Source organism: Macaca nemestrina, chromosome 14, assembly GCF_043159975.1.
Source record: "Macaca nemestrina isolate mMacNem1 chromosome 14, mMacNem.hap1, whole genome shotgun sequence".
Taxonomy (NCBI): Eukaryota; Metazoa; Chordata; class Mammalia; order Primates; family Cercopithecidae; genus Macaca; species Macaca nemestrina.
Window position 1 is genome coordinate 20,558,784 of NC_092138.1, and position 16,520 is coordinate 20,575,303.

At 45.6% G+C, this 16,520-nt stretch overlaps 1 protein-coding gene across 1 annotated transcript in view; it reads left to right on the top strand.

The window, feature by feature from the left end:
• Positions 1-16,520, top strand: part of LOC105498712 (G protein subunit alpha 14) — a 221,685-nt gene that overhangs the window by 194,628 nt on the left and 10,537 nt on the right. The window contains exon 3 of the mRNA XM_011770984.2: positions 15,876-16,030. Coding sequence (XP_011769286.2) covers positions 15,876-16,030 — 155 coding nt within the window. The remainder of the gene's footprint in view (positions 1-15,875; positions 16,031-16,520) is intronic.

Genomic DNA, 16,520 nt, shown 5'->3' on the forward strand with positions numbered 1-16,520 from the left:
TGAGGATTATGGTCTCTGCCCTTTATTAAGAGCCTCCTGTGCATCGGTAAGGCTGATCACTGGATGTTTTACTGGGGCTGACCACAAGCCCCAGGGAGCAGAAGGGTATAGACACAGGCAGAACCCCCTCTTCTTGCTTTGGTGTATCCCGTTTTGTAAATCAAGAGTCAAGACCATGACCATGAAGAATTCAGGGTGGAGACAGAAAAGGGCAATTTATTTAGTCCCACCAGCCGAGAACCAGAATGCCAAAGCTCCAGAATCCTGCAGCCCTGGGACAAATGCTCTAAGGATGCAGAAGCCCACGGGATCCCAGAATTCCAAATGTCCTTCGGCCCAGCTCCAGCTTCCAGTCTGTCTGGTACCATGAACTACTGCCAATGCCTCATGTTCTCTTTGTTTCTAAAGTTCTTGTGTGAGCAGGGAGGTGGTAGGGGTCTGAAGGAGGCCTGGGCCTAAGAGGGGTTCTCAAGAGGGAGATTATGCTCCGGTGTGTTGCCATCAAAGAACTTTGTTTCCTAACATTTATTCTTCAGCTCAGCCTCAGCTGTACCTGCCTAGCTGGCGTTAAACTAATGAATCTAACATTCCCTTCCCTTTGCATTGGGGTTTGAGTATGAAACCTGTTTGACAGAGAATTGGGGGAAAATTTGTTTGGATTTGCCTTGATGAGGCCTTTTTCAAAGACTGGGGAGGCCACTGGTTTCTCTTAAAAGTCGGCAGCGCCCCAGGGAGGATGTAGGGACTGTCCTTCCACGCTTGTCTTAGATTTCCGCCTCTCTGGAAACGTCTGGCCACTGGTTGATTGACATGGCGTATACTTGGTAAAAATAAACAATGCAATATTGTACCTCAGGGGAACTAGCACATGATAACATGGCTTGCTTAAGGAAGTTATAAAGAAGAAAAAAGAAACTGGGAAAATTCTGTTACTTCTGTTAATTCTGTTAATGGGAATCAGAACAATTCTAAGATTTTCCATTGGGTGGCATTTTATTTAATGTTACTACGTACAGTCACGCATCGCTTAACAACAGGGATACCCTCTGAGAAATGTGAAGTTAGGCGATTTCATTATTGTGTGAACATCATGGAGTGCACTTACACAAACCCATATGGTCTAGCCTACTACGCACCTGGGCTACCAGGTCTAGGTACCTGGGTTACCTTTTGCTCCTAAGGTACAAACCTGTACTGCATGTTGCTGTACTGAACACTGTAGGCAGTTGTAACACAGTGGTATTTGTGTATCTAACTGTATTTTAACATAGAAAAGATACAGTAAAAATGCTGCATTATAGTCTTACATCCTATCATACCATTATCATATACGCAGTCTGTTGTTGGCTGAAATATCATTATGCGGTGGGTTGACTATACATGCTTCCAGTCGGGGCAGGTCCACAATCTAAATTATTTCTGGGAATTGCCCTTTAAAACTTCTGAAGAGTGGGGAAATTTGCTGAGGTGGGATTCTCTTGCTTTTTGCACTAATTAAATACATTTTTAAAAGGTTGCTTCTCCACACTCTGCACACCTCTTACCATCATTCTTATAAAGACTAGAAGTTTGAGCATAAAGACAATTTTTTTTCATAGTTGCATACTTCTACCTCGAATAAGCCTGGCAAAGAGTTTATGGGTGCTGCATACACGCACGCTTGATGAATGAATGCATTAGGAATTACGGCTACAGCAGTGTGCTACTTGGATGCATTTAATTAGAATTATCAGTCTATACAGATGCTCCTAGACTTATGACGGGATCATGCCCTGATAAACCCATCATAAATGGAAAATATCAAAAGTCAAAAATGCATCTAATTTACCTAAACTGCCAAACAGCATAGCTTAGCCTGGCCTGCTAAATGCACTCAGAACACATTAGCCTACAGTTGGGCAACATCATCTAACACAAAACCTGTTTTATAATGAAGAATTGAATATTTCATGCAACTTATTGAACACTGACCTGAAAATGAAAACCAGAATGGTTGTATGGATACTCAAAGTATGGTTTCTACTGAATGGTTACTGCTTTCACACCATCGTAAGTCAGATAATTGTTCAGTCAAACCATCATAAGTTGGGGACTGTTTGTAGAAGGTGTCAGCAAACATTTTCTGTAAATGGCTAGATAATAAGTGATTTAGCCTTGGTGGACCATACCGGCTTTGTCTCAACAGCTTGACGCTGCTGTTGCAGGTTTGAAAGCAGGCAGACAATAGCACAATATCACAAGGCATAGCTGTCTTCCCATAGAACTTTATTAGCAAAAACAGGCAGTCTGCTGGATGTGGCCCATCAGCTGCAGTTTACCCTGATCTGCGTGAAAGCATACACTGGCATCATACAAATGTTAGAAACCAATGTGGTAAAAGAGAAAGAGATTTTAAGACTCTGTGAGCGGTAGAGAGCATGCTCTGCGTTCACCAAATCCCATTCCACCTTCCATCTGAACACATGGGAAGAACATATTTCCCAGCCTCCCTTGCACTTAGCAGGAGTCTTGTGACTAATTGGCCAATGAGCTGTGTCCAGAGGTTAAGTCCACCATGTCCCATAAGACTTCCTGAACACTGCTCCATGCTCTCTTCCCTCCCCTGCAGACTGGGTGCAAATAATCTAGTGAAGGACTTCAGGGCCCTTCAAGTTGGTGTACTCACTTGCTGGAGCAAGCCTAGATCTCTGAATAACTCTGTGGAGGAGAGTCCTCCCCACCCCTACCATGACCTCATAATGGACTGTGAAGGGTTGTAAAATACACCTGTGCTGTTAAGGCACTGAAATTCCGGGGTCATCAGCCTGTCCTCTCTAATCATACCATATCTGGGCTCAGATCTGGATAAAGGAAATAAACTGAAAAATAAATAGAGTTCTCTCCAGGGCTAACAGCCTCCTGTCTGGCGTACCTGCAGTTTTTGATTGGGGAAGAGAGGAACGAGGAGGTTTTGGTGCTCGCAGTCTTGGAAAGTTTATGCATAAGAAGTAGTACTGTAGTTTGGGTCTGAGAAACGGGACCTTGAAGAGAGAGTCACTGTGAGGTAGGGTGGCAGAAAGGAGCAGATAACACATAAGTAGCTTTTACAAAAATTGTACATTGAGGCTGGGCATGGTGGCTCACACCTGTAATCCCAGCACTTTGAGAGGACGAGGTCAGCAGATCACTTGAGGTCAGGAGTTGGAGACCAGCCTGGCCAACATGGTGAAACCCAGTCTCTACTAAAAATACAAAGATTAGCCGGGCATGGTGGTATGTGCTTGTAATCCCAGCTACTTGGGAGGCTGAGGCAGGAGAATTGCTTGAACCTGGGAGGCAGAGGTTGCAGTGAGCCAAGATCACGCCATTGCACTCCAGCCTGGGCAACAGAGCAAGACTCTGTTTCAAAAAAAAAAAAAAAGTACATGTACTGCACCAAAACTTATAGCGAGGATTTATACTTGGTGTGATAGTTCATCTCTGCACTGGTTAAAATGGAATTCTTTAAGAACCTCCCATGCTAACATCATTTCTCTCTCTCTTTGGCTGTATGCAGTAAAATTTACTAAAGTTAAAATAATAAACCAGTACCACAAACTCAGTGGCTTAGCAAAATGAAGTTGATTTTGTAGTCACATCCATGTCAATTCAATATAAGTTGGTGGGAGTGTGGTGCTTGGGCTCCGCTCCCCACAGTCATTCAAAATCCAGATCCCCATCACCTTGAGCGTCTCCCCACACCCGTTCTCCCTCACTCTCTCTCAGCTAAGAAATGGGAAAAGAAAGATGGAGGGGGATTGCATGGGAGGTTTTGGAGGTCAGGCCTGGTCATGGCATGCATTGCTTCAGCCTGAATTCCCTCACTCAGAACTCAGTTACACGGGCCCACCTGACTGCCAGGAAGGCTGGGAGACACAGCATGACTTGCGAGCCCAGGAAGAAAGGAAAATAGGATGTGCTGGACCCGTAGCCATCCTGGCTTAGTGGGAAAATACTTTCAGCTACCAATAACCAAGTGTACAAGTAAGTTTCTGAAACCAACCTGTTCTTAAATGGAAGCCTTGCTGGTGTTTTGTTGAATTACTGTGAGCCTTTAGTACTGCTTCCTTGTCTGGAAGGGCTGTGAACATAATCCAACACCAGAAAGAGAATGAGATTTCTCACAGCTGGTTGTGCCGCTGCAGGAAGCCTACAGGTGGGGCAAAGCATTTGTTACTTTCTCTGTGGCGGGGCCTTTTGGTCTGAGAGCTCCCTGAGCCCTGCCGCTCTGGTCACTCACCTTTTCTGCCCTCTGCCTTTCCCTGCAGAGTCCCAGCCTTTTCCCCAGCAGGACACTGGTCACTGGAAAATTGGGAGCAAACCCTGCCGTCCTCCCAGCAGCAGGCTCCGCAGATTCTGAAGATAAGATAGGCACAGACAAAAGAGATCTTCCTCTTGATAAATTGGACTGTCGGTGATAAAACAATTTTTATGTGCTAAAGAACTAAAAGAACTCTCTCAACTAGAGGAGGAAGGGAAGGAACAAGATAGTGAACAGGATGGTGACAGGGCCAGAAAACTCTTATCTTCCCACATAACATGACCATATCTAATGGCCCCTGGGCACATACAATTAACTGGCCCAAAACAAATATGTATTTTTTAAAGATGGGGTCTCGCTGCTACCCAGGCTGGAGTGCAGTGGCGTGATCATAGCTCACTCCAGCCTCCAACTCCTAGGCTCAAGTGATCCTTCTGCCTCAGCCGCTGAGTAGCTGGGACTACAGGCGCCTACCACCACGCCTGGCTACTTTTTTTTCCTTTTTGTTTTTCTTTTTAGAGACAGGTCTCACTTTGCTGCCCAGGGTGGTTTTGGACTTCTGGCTTCAAGTGATCCTTCCGCCTTGACCTCCTAACGTGTTGGGATTACAGGCATGAGCCACCTTGCTGGGCCCCAAAGCCATTTTCTGAGAAGCAGCCCCACTGACCAAATACACGCATTCCTTGTTTGGAGGGTGTTGAGGGAGTTGGGCTACCAGATGCTGTTTGGAAAATTTCACTTGATTTTGTTTCACTGAGGGTTTAGGCGCTTTCCAGAGCATCTTAGGGAAAGGCATGTTATGTGAAATGCAATGTAGCAAAGGCTGGTCTGGTCCCCCTTCCATACCCCCGCTCCATTCACAGTACCACCTTTGGCAAGCACAGGCAGGAAGCCACGTTCTTGGCAGCAAGAAGGGAAGATGTAGCACCTTCTCCTCCCCCCGCATCAGGCCACCTCTAGTGGGAAGTAGTCGTTAGCCCGCCTCTTCACTCATCCCCAGTTGAAAGGTCTCCTTTCCTTTGAGCTCAGCATTTGTGTGGGGTCTGTTGTCATTCCTACTCAGAAGGACAGCTGTAATTCTGCAATCCTCAAGGTTAGGGCCTATTTCTATTCCCAGCAGCTAGCCCTGGATCTGGCGTGGAGCAGGGGCGTGACGCTGTGCACTGAGTGGTGAACGAGTCTGCCTGCTGGTGCCCAGCTGAGTGTGGGATGTTGATGGCACCCCAACTGAACCCTAACTACCTCCCCCTGGACCTAAGGTGATCGGGGATTTTTGCCCCTACATAGAATTGAGCGGACCGTAACGGAAGCTCTTGTGTGTCAGGGAGTCGGAGCTGCAGAGTGCTGGGAAACGATGGGCTCATGATGGGGACTGAACTACGTTAGCTGCTGGAGCTGTGAAGAAGACACTGGAAGGCTATTGCTGCTGCGTGTCTTGGGGGTGCCTGAGGCCGCTATAGGTCAGCAGGGCTGGCAGTCAGGGAGAAAATGGGGATGTGACCCACAAAAGCCAAGTGGATTCTGGGGGGATGAACTGGAACCTGCACAGGTGTCACCATCCTGATGGTGCAGGTAAGTTGTGGAAGAAGCTGGCACCGTTGGCCATGGATCTGCACATGTGCCTGCCCCGGGATGTGAAGAAGCTGAAGGAGAAGATCCAGGCAGGAGTTAAATGTGCTGAGAGCACCTATGAGGTTGACCAGAAGATCAGCTGGGTTGTTTTTAAGCAGAAGCAGGCCTCTGAACTCCAGACCCAGATGGTGGCTCCATCCTTCTGCCTTGCAAGTCTCTTTCCGTTTCTTCTGTGGCCAGCTGTAACCCAGAACCAAACATGGTGGGGCATTCCGGGAAACATCAATAGGTTCAGCTAAGCTGGCACGGTGCAAGGCCACGCATACCATCTCTCAACTGCATTATTCACACTCACGTAGCTACAGGTGTTTAAGTATTTATGTATTTATCACAGGAGCCTTGGGAAAGAGCCTTTTTAGTGAAACACACTGAAGTTGCTGTTTTTTCAGAGACAGAGTCTTGTTCTCTTGCTCAGGCTGGAGGGCAGTAGCACAGTCATAGCTTACTCTAGCCTCCAACACCTGTGTTCAAATGATCCTCCTGCCACAGCCTCCAGAGTAGCTGGGACTACAGGCATGCATCACCATGCTCAACTAATTTATTTTTTATTATTTTATTTTTAGAGATGTGCGTCTTGTTTTGTTGCCTACGCTGGTCTCAAACTTCTGGCTTTAAGTGATCCTCCCACTTTGGCTTCCCAAATTGCTGGGATTAATTACGGTGCCCAGCCCCGACTGAAGTTTTGACTGTTAAGAGAAGATAAAGTAACTAACTTGGCCCCTCAAGCCAACACTTTGTGGCCAGTAAATTCTGTTATTTATTTTTGTTGTTGGAGAAAAGAGGAAGCGAAAGAGAAGGATGAAGATTGTAGTAGAAATAAAGATTTCTGTTGAATCTTGAATTGGGTTTACAAAGCTTGCTTCCATTCTGAGTGCACGAGAGATTGGAGAAGCCTAGCTGCCTTTAGCTCCGTGTTTAATATTGAAGTGTCTGCGGAGTGGATGGAGTGAGCTTGCAGGGACAGGAGGGAGGGGCGCGAGTCCCTGCTGAGCTTAGAGTTTCCAGAGAAGATGAAAATTGATCAAAAGAAGCTGGAAAACCAATTTTTTTTACATGAAGTCTTAGTAATTAAATATTCTACATATGCTTTTAAAAGTGTATTTATAAATATACATTTATATAATATATTTATAAATATACAATATATTTATAAATATACATTTATACACTATAGGTGTGCTTTAAAAAAGTATATATTCTACGTTATTTTGAATGCATCAAAATGTATCCATAAGTTGAAATTTGTTGATCATAATGTTTGTCTATATTTTTCCCGAGATTTTTGTCTGTTTACACTATCAGTTAGAGAGGTATGTTCAAATCTCTATACGATGAAGATTTGTCCATTTCTCCATTTCCACCTGTGAAATTTTGCTCCATAGATTTTGATCCTATGTTAATAGCTACATAAAACTTTAGAGCTGCTATGTTTTTCCAAATCTTTTTGTTATTCGAAATATGCCTCTCTTCTAGCTCTAGCTCTGCTTTTCGCCTTGAAGTCTGCTTTTATCTTAGTAGAGAGACTCCAGTTTCCTCTGGGTTAGTGTTTGCACGGCAGATCTTTTGCCATCTTTTTATTTGTCATCTGTCTTTGCAGTTGTCCCATCTTCTTAGGCTTGATTATTTTGGGTGGAGCCCTGGATACATATTTGAAAAAATAATTTGAGGATGAGGAAGGTCTCTCAAATTCCAAAAGGGAGTTTCCTTGTCTTCTGCCAGTTGTCTGGAGATACTTGATATCTGAGATTGTCATGATTCCAAGCTGAGTTGCAAACCCCTCAAGGCTGCCCTGTGGAATCCTAGCGCAGAGCCAGAGGCTGTGTGAGGGCCTTTTGCTCTTGCAGAGCCTTAACCTCAATCCTTGTCACTCTAGCCCTGTGATGTTGGAAAAAGAGCTGCTTAACCATCAGCTGTCCCTTCCAGAGTTGACAGAAGCCCCAGGAGTAAAACATCCTCATTGTAGGGCTCATCTGCTTGGGCACTGTCTTCCCCTATGTAGTGGCTTAGCAGTTATTAACTATTGCATCATTGCATTAGCTTTCTTTCTTTTTTTTGAGACATATCTCACTCTGTTGCCCAAGTTGGAGTGCAATTGTGTGATCTCAGCTCACTGCAACCTCCACCTCCCAGGTTCAAGTGATGCCCCGCCTCAGCCTCCTGAGTATCTGGGATTATAGGCATGTACCACACGCCCAGCTGATTTTTTGTATTTTTAGTAGAGATGGGGTTTCACAATGTTGGCCAGTCTGGTCTCGAACTGCTGGCCTCAAGTGATCCATCTGCCCCGGCTACCCAGACTTCTGGGATTATAGGCATGAGCTACTGCGCTGGGCCTGCGTTAGCGTTCTAATACTTTCAAGCATATTTGCAAAATATTTTGTCTGCCATTTCTAGCTGCCCTTAGTGGGACAGTTGATTCAAATTTCCTAGTCATCCTCCTTTACCAGAATCAGAAGTTCCTTGTTTATTTTCTATAGGAAAAACTCCTTTCTCTGCCATAGTTAACTGGCATTTTCTTTATGATGTAATATTTTGCTTCAAAAGCTGATGGTTATGGAATATTAAAATTTTACTTCAAAATTTTTGTTTAATAGAACACATAGTGTAATTCTGGACATGGAAAACACAGAGTATAATTCTGTAGTTGTTAAAGAGGGGTGATTTTACAAAAGTTGGAAATATGCTACAAAGAGTTCTCATATTTAATAATATATTTTATCTTAATCTCACTTGTGTTTACAAAGCTTATAGATACTGTACATCACAGTAGACACTTGAAATAGTAAGTTTTTATTATCTATGATACGTGTATTAGTCCATTCTCACATTGCTATAAAGACATACTGGAGACTGGGTAATTTATAAAGGAAAGAGGTTTAATTGACTCACAGGTCCACATGGCTGAGGACGCCTCAGGAAACTTACAACCATGGCAGAGGGGGAAGCAGGCACCTTCTTCACAGGCAGCAGGAGAGAGCGTGAGCTTGTGAAGAGGGAACTGTCAAACACTTATGAAACCATCACATCTCATGAGAACTCACTTGCTATCACGAGAACAGCATGGGAGAGACTGCCCCATCATCCAATCACCTCCCACAAGGTCCCTCCCTTGACACGTGGGGATTATGGGAATTACAATTCAGGATGACATTTGGGTGGGGACACAGAGCCAAACCATATCAATACGTTAACAATTATTTTAACAAAAAGGTTAGACAGGAGCAATTCGCTCAAGAGATCTATGGTGTATCATGGTGACTAAGTTAATAATAATATATAGTATATTTGAAAACTGCAGGCTGGGCACGGTGGCTCATGCCTGTAGTCCCAGCACTTTGGGTAGCCAAGGTGGGCAGATCACTTGAGGTCAGGAGTTCAGGACCAGCCTGGCCAACATAGTGAAACCCCATCTCTACTAAAAATACAAAAATTAGTCGGGCATGGTGGTGGGCACCTGTAATCCCACTACTCAGGAGGATGAGGCAGGAGAATTGCTTGAACCCAGTGGGGCGGAGGTTGCATTGAGCTGAGATCATGCCACTGCACTCCAGCCTGGGGACAGCAAGATGGTGTCTCAAAAAAAGAAAAAAAAAAAAAAGAGTGCTAAGGGAGTAGATTTTAAGTGTTCTCACCACAAAACAACAAGCATGTAAGGTAATACAAATGTTAAACAGCTTGTTTTAGCCACTCCACAATGTATACATGTATCAGAACACAGCTTGTAAGTCATACATATATACAATTTTGTCAATTAAAATACAAGTAAATAGAAATTAAAAATATAAAATTTAACCAAAATGCTTAATGATCTGACAAAGGAACAAGGACTCTAGCTTAATTGGGAAAGTCGATCTTGAACAGAGAGCTCGGAGCCCTGCTGTCCTGGGGCATTCATAGGGCAGGAAGCCCTGCGTGGGGAGGATCTGGTGGAGATGGGGCAGCCTGCTGGGCTCTGGGTCCCAGCCAGAGGGCCTCACCGCACTCGACAGGGACTGTCACCGGCAGCCGCGGATCCCTGCGTGAAACCGGCAGGGCGCCACTTCAGCAGCAGCTTCTGTTACTGTTAGCCTGGGAATTTCTGAATGAAACACACATGGAGGACATCTGCTGTCCAGGTTCCCCTGTCAGAGCAGTGAATATGGTGATTTTGTTTGAGAAAGGAAAAAGAGAAAGCCAGATATGAGCTCGATTTTGAGAGCCTGGTCGTGTTTCTGTATCACTGAGTTTGCTCCTAGAATATTTACTCCTTTGGGAGTGATTTTTTTTTCAATTAAATGAATGTGTTAGGCAATTTCAACTCATGATGTTTCTCTAGCCTAGGACTCTCCGTGAACCACAGGCAGACCCATTTTATCCATCTGCCTTTTAGACATCTCCAGTTAGATGCTGTCCTCCACCTCAGACTCAGCATGTGCCCCACCCAAGTCACATCTCCCCTAACCCTCATCCTCTTCCGACTCTTGTCCTCTCTTTCCCTGAGATGAAGCTAGCCTTCAATGCTTTCCCCACAGTGCAGGAGAGCCTCTTGTGCTCAGAATGCAGGTGCCGTGGAGGCTGTTTGAACAGGCCCATCCAAGTACCCACACACCTGTGGATGAGCTGCTTGCCAAACCAGAGTTATGCACAAAACTCCATTCTTTTGGGTCATTATCATTGCTTATTTGCAACAGTATCTCTTTCACTCAGGCTGAAGTGCGGTGGCACGATCTTGGCTCATTGCAGCCTTGACCTCCCAGGCTCAAGCAATTCTCCCACCTCAGCCTCCCGAGTAGCTGGAACTACAGGCACAACTACCACGCCCAGATAATTTTTGTATTTTTTGTAGAGATGGGGTCTCACTATGTTGCCCAGCTGGACTTGAATTCCTAGGCTCAAGCGATCCTCCCACCTTGGCCTCCCAAAGTAGTGGGATTACAGGTGTGAGCCACCGCACTCAGCCAAGTCCACTCTTATAATACACAGACAGACATTGTTAAGGGTCTACAGAAAGTCATTCATTTCATATTCCATATTCCAATTAAAAATTGTATTTAAATAAAGTTTACAGGGTACTCCCTTCCTCATTCCTCCCTGCCCTTCCTCATACTTGTCCCTGGAACATTCTCCGGGGCCTCAGCTGCCACTCTCTCCACCAGCCATCCTCATAATGACTTGTGACAAAAGAACAGACCCTTGCTGGGCCGTTCTCATTCAGAGGGACAAAAATGACTTCTCTGACCAAGAACTTTTCCAGATAAATGGAGACTAACGGAACACAACCACTAAATGCAACATATGATCCTACACTGGGCTCCAGACCAGATAAAGGACATTCCTGAAACAACCGGCAAACTTGGGACAAGGCCTGAAGATTAATACTCTTTAATAATAATAATAATGGTGTGTCCATGCTCATTTCCTGATGCTGATCATCATGCTGTGATTATGCAAGATGATGTCCTTGTTTTTAGGAAATCACACTAAGTCTCTAGAGATAAGGCAGCATTGTGCCTGCAACTTACTCTCAAATGTTTCAGGAAAAGAGTAAATGTGTGTGTTGGCCCACATGGGTGTGAAGTGTGTGTGTTTGCACACACATGGAGGGAGAAAGGATGAATGATAAAGCAAAGTAGTTAATTGTTCACATTTGGCCAATCTTGAACGGCATAGAACTCTTTGTACCATTTTCCCCACATTTTCGCAAGTCTTATATTATTTCAAAATAAGAGTTAAAAAAATCGGCTAGGCACAGTGGCTCATGCCTGTAATTCCAGCACTTTGGGAAGCTGAGGTGGGCGGATCACCTAAGGTCAGGGGTTTGCGACCAGCCTGTCCAACATGGTGAAACCCTGTCTCTACTGAAAATACAGAAATTAGCCAGTGGTGGTGGTGGGTGCCTGTAGTCCCAGCTACTCAGGAGGCTGAGGCAGGAGAATTGCTTGAACCCGGTGGGGCGGAGGTTGCATTGAGCTGAGATCATACCATTGTGCTCCAGCCTGGGAGACAGAGTGAGCCTCTACCTTTAAAAAAATAAAAATAAATAAAAAATAAATCTCCACACTTGGAGTACTTCTGGGCCTCTTGGGCGCAGTCTGCTCCAAATTCAAGTTCTACTGTTGGGTTTCCAAAGAGGCTGAGCTCTCTGCTTCTTTCAAGCCAGATTCTCCAAATTCTCCTCACCTGGCTAAACAGACAATATGTCTTCCTGTCCTGGTGAGGTCTCCCGGTGACCTGACAGGTCATATCTATATCTACTCCCTATTTTTCATGTAGAAGCTTGCTTTCCTCTTTGATATCTCACTGGGTTCCACTTTTTCTCTCTATTACAAGAGCCAAAGGCTGGGTTTATCCGTTGCAACGTGTATCAGTCAGGATCTGTGCAGTAGGTCATGCCGCACTAACAAATTGCCCAAAGTTCAGCTTACTTAACTTTGTTGATAACTTGTGAGTTGATTTCTCACTCATGCCACATATCCAGCATGGCAAGTGAGGGCATGCCTGTGTTCACTGTAGTCACTTAGGAGCCCTGGGCGATGGAGGCTCCGTCTTGTCTCATGCTTCCAAAATCACCACAGCAGATGAAAATGAGTGTGGTGCATTACTCACTGACTCTGAAAAGTTTTTCCTTTCCTTTTTCCTGTCCTTTCCTGTCCTCTCCTTCTCCTTCCTTCCTGTCTGTCTCTCTCTTTCTTTCTTTCTCTTTCTTATGCAGGGTCTCGTTCTGTTGCCTATGCTGGAGTGCAGTAGCTCCGTCTCACTGCAACCTCTGCCCCCCGGGTTCAAGTGATTCTCCTGCCTCAGCCTCCCGAGTAACTGGGATCACAGGCATGCACCACCAAACCTGGCTAATTTTTGTATTTTTAGTAGAGACAGTGTTTCACCATGTTGGACAGGCTGGTCTTGAACTCCTGGCCGCAGTTGATCCGTCTCCCTCAGCCTCCCAAAGTGATGGGATTACAGGTGTGAGCCACTGCGCTCGGTCATAGCGTTTATTTTCAAAAGAGACGAGTGATTTCCACTCATATTTCATTCACCCTAAAGTTCAGTCCTACATTGTGTTTGTGAGAAGGAGAAATAGAAATGCATTTGTCACAGCCCTGATGATTGTCGCAGTACTAACGCTCAGCAGTTAACCTGATTTTGAAAGTGAAACTTAGCAGTGCAGCAAAAGAGGCATGCCTATAAGAAGCAAGAACGCTGAGGGCCACCAGAGCCCAAGTTAGAATTACAGATTGGCCAAGCGTCGCCTGAGCGTCTCCTCCTCTGAGAGGCTGCCCTGACCTGCTCTGTGCTCCCACCATGACCTGCACGGACTTCTGTCTTCCCACCCTAGCATGCTTTCACTCTTCATTTTCTCATGATTTTCTGCCTTGTTAGGTAGATGAATTTTACATGCACCACAGATGTTTACTGCACGCACCTATCAATAGAAGGCACCTATTATTTGCAATAGAAGGCACTGCACTAGGTTCTGGGATATAAGAACAAATAAGACATGGGTTCTGCCCTCGTGGCATTTCCTGGCCTACCATGAAGACAGAGAGGAAAACAGACATTTTACGTTGAGAGGGTAGACCTCAGCGCAGCTGACCTATTTGGGAAGCAAGAGGGTGGCGAGGGGAGGGGAGGACGTGGGAGAGAGCTGCTCTGCACCACACTGGACAATCACCATCCAGGTTCTCCGTCCGTCATTCTCGCCGGTCAGGAAGAGGGCCCATGATGTGCAGCATGCCGGTGGTGAGATTAGTAGTCAGGGTTTAGAGGCTACGGATGTATCCTGTTTTTGCAAACAAGAAATACTTATTAGACATCTGCTACAATAGTAAAGGCTAATTCTACTTACATTTAAGTAACACTTTATAATTCAGGTGCCCGTGGAAATCATGGCTCATTTGACAAATGAGGACACTAAGGCAGGTAACTTGTTGGGGTCCTTAAAAGTCCCAATTACACCATTTAGAGCTCAGGGTCCTGATTCCCAGTCCAGCACACTTTCCAGTAATCCATCCTGCCTGGACCTTGTTTGAGACCCTACCTGCCTCTGAACGTCCTACAGTCTCCAGAAGAGTTTCCGTTCACTTTCATGATAGGTGTGGGGAAGAGTCACATCGATTTAATCACAGTCCTTGGTTAGGATGAGCCAAGTGGATGTGTAAGATCCTCCTTTTCTCTGGCTTGCTGTTGGATAATTATAAGGATGAATGACGCACGATAAAAGTGACTTTTCAGGGGGTACCATCTACACTTGACATCCCAGCTACCAAGCAGATGCTTGCTGACTCACAGCTGCCAGTGTAGCCAGCCCTGCATGGTGATGTAATTGCTGTGGGATACAGGAAGATGGGAGGGGGAAGAAGAGCCTGGGGTCCTGCTTCTCTTGCCAGGATTCATTTGTCTGCTACAACTTGCAGCCAAGGAAAGGATGCTGAGTCTCTGGGGCCAACACGTGGAAATGCTGTGGCTGCAGGCCAACCTTATCTTTTCCATTTTCTGAGGTTTGGAAAGATTTCTGGCTCATGCTAGCCTCCCATTGATTAAATGAGATAATGTATGTAGAGGCCTTGGCACATAGTACATGGCCAATAAATGGTAATCTGTGGTAATAGTAATAATTACAGTAATAATGGCCTTAATTCCCATAGTAATAGATAAATAATTATTTAATAATCATAGTAATAATAAATATGATAATATTATAATAATCAGTGGTGTGGGGAGAGTAGTGCATTGGGAGGGAGGCTCCCAGTGGGAAAGAGCTGTATCAGTGATGCAAGAAAATAAAAAGCAAATTGTGTGGGAATGCGTTGTACTCTTCCCACAATTTTGCTGGCAAGCTAAAACTGCTCTAAAAAGTAAAGTCAATTATTATATATACATATATTTTATTTTATTTTATTTTTTGAGACAGAGTTTCACTCTGTCGCCCAGGCTGGAGTGTGGTAGAGTGATCTCAGCTCACCGCAAGCTCCGCCTCCCATGTTCACACCATTCTCCTGCTTCAGCCTCCCGAGTAGCTGGACTACAGGCGCCTGCCACCACACCCGACTAATTTTTTGTATTTTTAGTAGAGACGGGGTTTCACCGTGTTAGCCAGGGATGGTCTCGATCTCCTGACCTCATGATCCGCCCATCTCAGCCTCCAAAAGTGTAATTGTTTTTTTTTTTTTTTTTTTTTTTTTTTGAGACGGAGTCTCGCCCTGTCGCCAGGCTGGAGTGCAGTGGTGCCATTTCGGCTCACTGCAACCTCTGCCTCCCAGGTTCAAGCGATTCTCCCTCCTCAGCCTCCTGAGTAGCTGGGATTACAGGTGCCCGCCACCACACCTGGCTAATTTTTGTATTTTTAGTAGAGACGGGGTTTCACCATGTTGGCCACGCTGGTCTTGAACTTTTGACCTTGTGATCTGCCCACCTCAGCCTTCCAAAGTGCTGGGATTACAGGTGTGAGCCACCGCACCTGGCCAGCTTTTTTTTTTTTTAAATGAAAGAACAAAATCCCAGACTGATGATTAGTTGGTATTATTGTGTTTCAGTTCTCTAAAAACAATGCACCTCCTTTTTGCGTGTACCAGGTGGACCAGCTTCCACCATTTTTAAATGGCCTCATTGGCTGTGCAGATACTCAAATGAGTCATATGTTAAGGAAGAAGTAAAATTTGCTGGTAGGATGGTAGCTCCAGTGTCTCTTTTATTTACCACTGGGTGTTGAATGCTGGTGAAACTGACCCAGGACATGGCTGGGCACAGAAGCTGTAGGTCTTGGGCTCTCTGTGGTCTCTCCACAGAGCTAAGCAGCCACATCATCTCCACTCAGCATGGCTGCAGTGGGTATCTTGGCTGCGAGCAGCCCCTGGGAGGGTGCCCACCATGCCTCATGCCTAGTGAGAGCTCTCCAAATCCACAGACCAGGGCAAGTCTTGTCCAGACATTGCCAATGGGTTGGCTTCCTTTCCTTTGCCTGATGCAAGGTTCTCTTTTCTTTGAGTAGGAAAATGCCCAGATAATCAGAGAAGTGGAAGTGGACAAGGTCTCCATGCTCTCCGGGGAGCAGGTGGAGGCCATCAAGCAGCTCTGGCAAGATCCAGGCATCCAGGAGTGTTATGACAGGAGGAGGGAGTACCAGCTGTCGGACTCTGCCAAATAGTGAGTACAGAGCCCAGCCTGGCTGCCCGCGGTGCTTTCAGGCAAGCTCGGCCACACTTCAAAGAAGCTTCTCGCTGAACGCTGCTGAAATGCGGTGCACAGCGGCAGCGCTACCTGCCTCCGCTTTTCCGTATCCCACCTGACCTCTTGGTGCCATCTCTCACCACCTCCTAAAGCCGTCAGTCACTCTGTGGATCGCAGACCTCTCTTCCTGCCGACGCCCACCTGCTCTCTCTGTGTTCTAAGCCTGTCGTTTCCAGTGAGAGACTCAATCAAATCTGAGGTCCCTTAAGTGGGACTGATCTCCTTTGGAGTGCTTAAATTACCTGATATAAACAAGAAATACCCTTGCTTTTGGCTTCGACTTTCCTCCTCTCTATATTCCTCTGCCTTTCGGGTTTCCCCATCAGAAGACAGCCGGTCCAACTGCCCTAAAATCCTAAGTCAAGTTTAGAGCAGCGGGGCCATTGACCCATCAGCAGCTGATCTG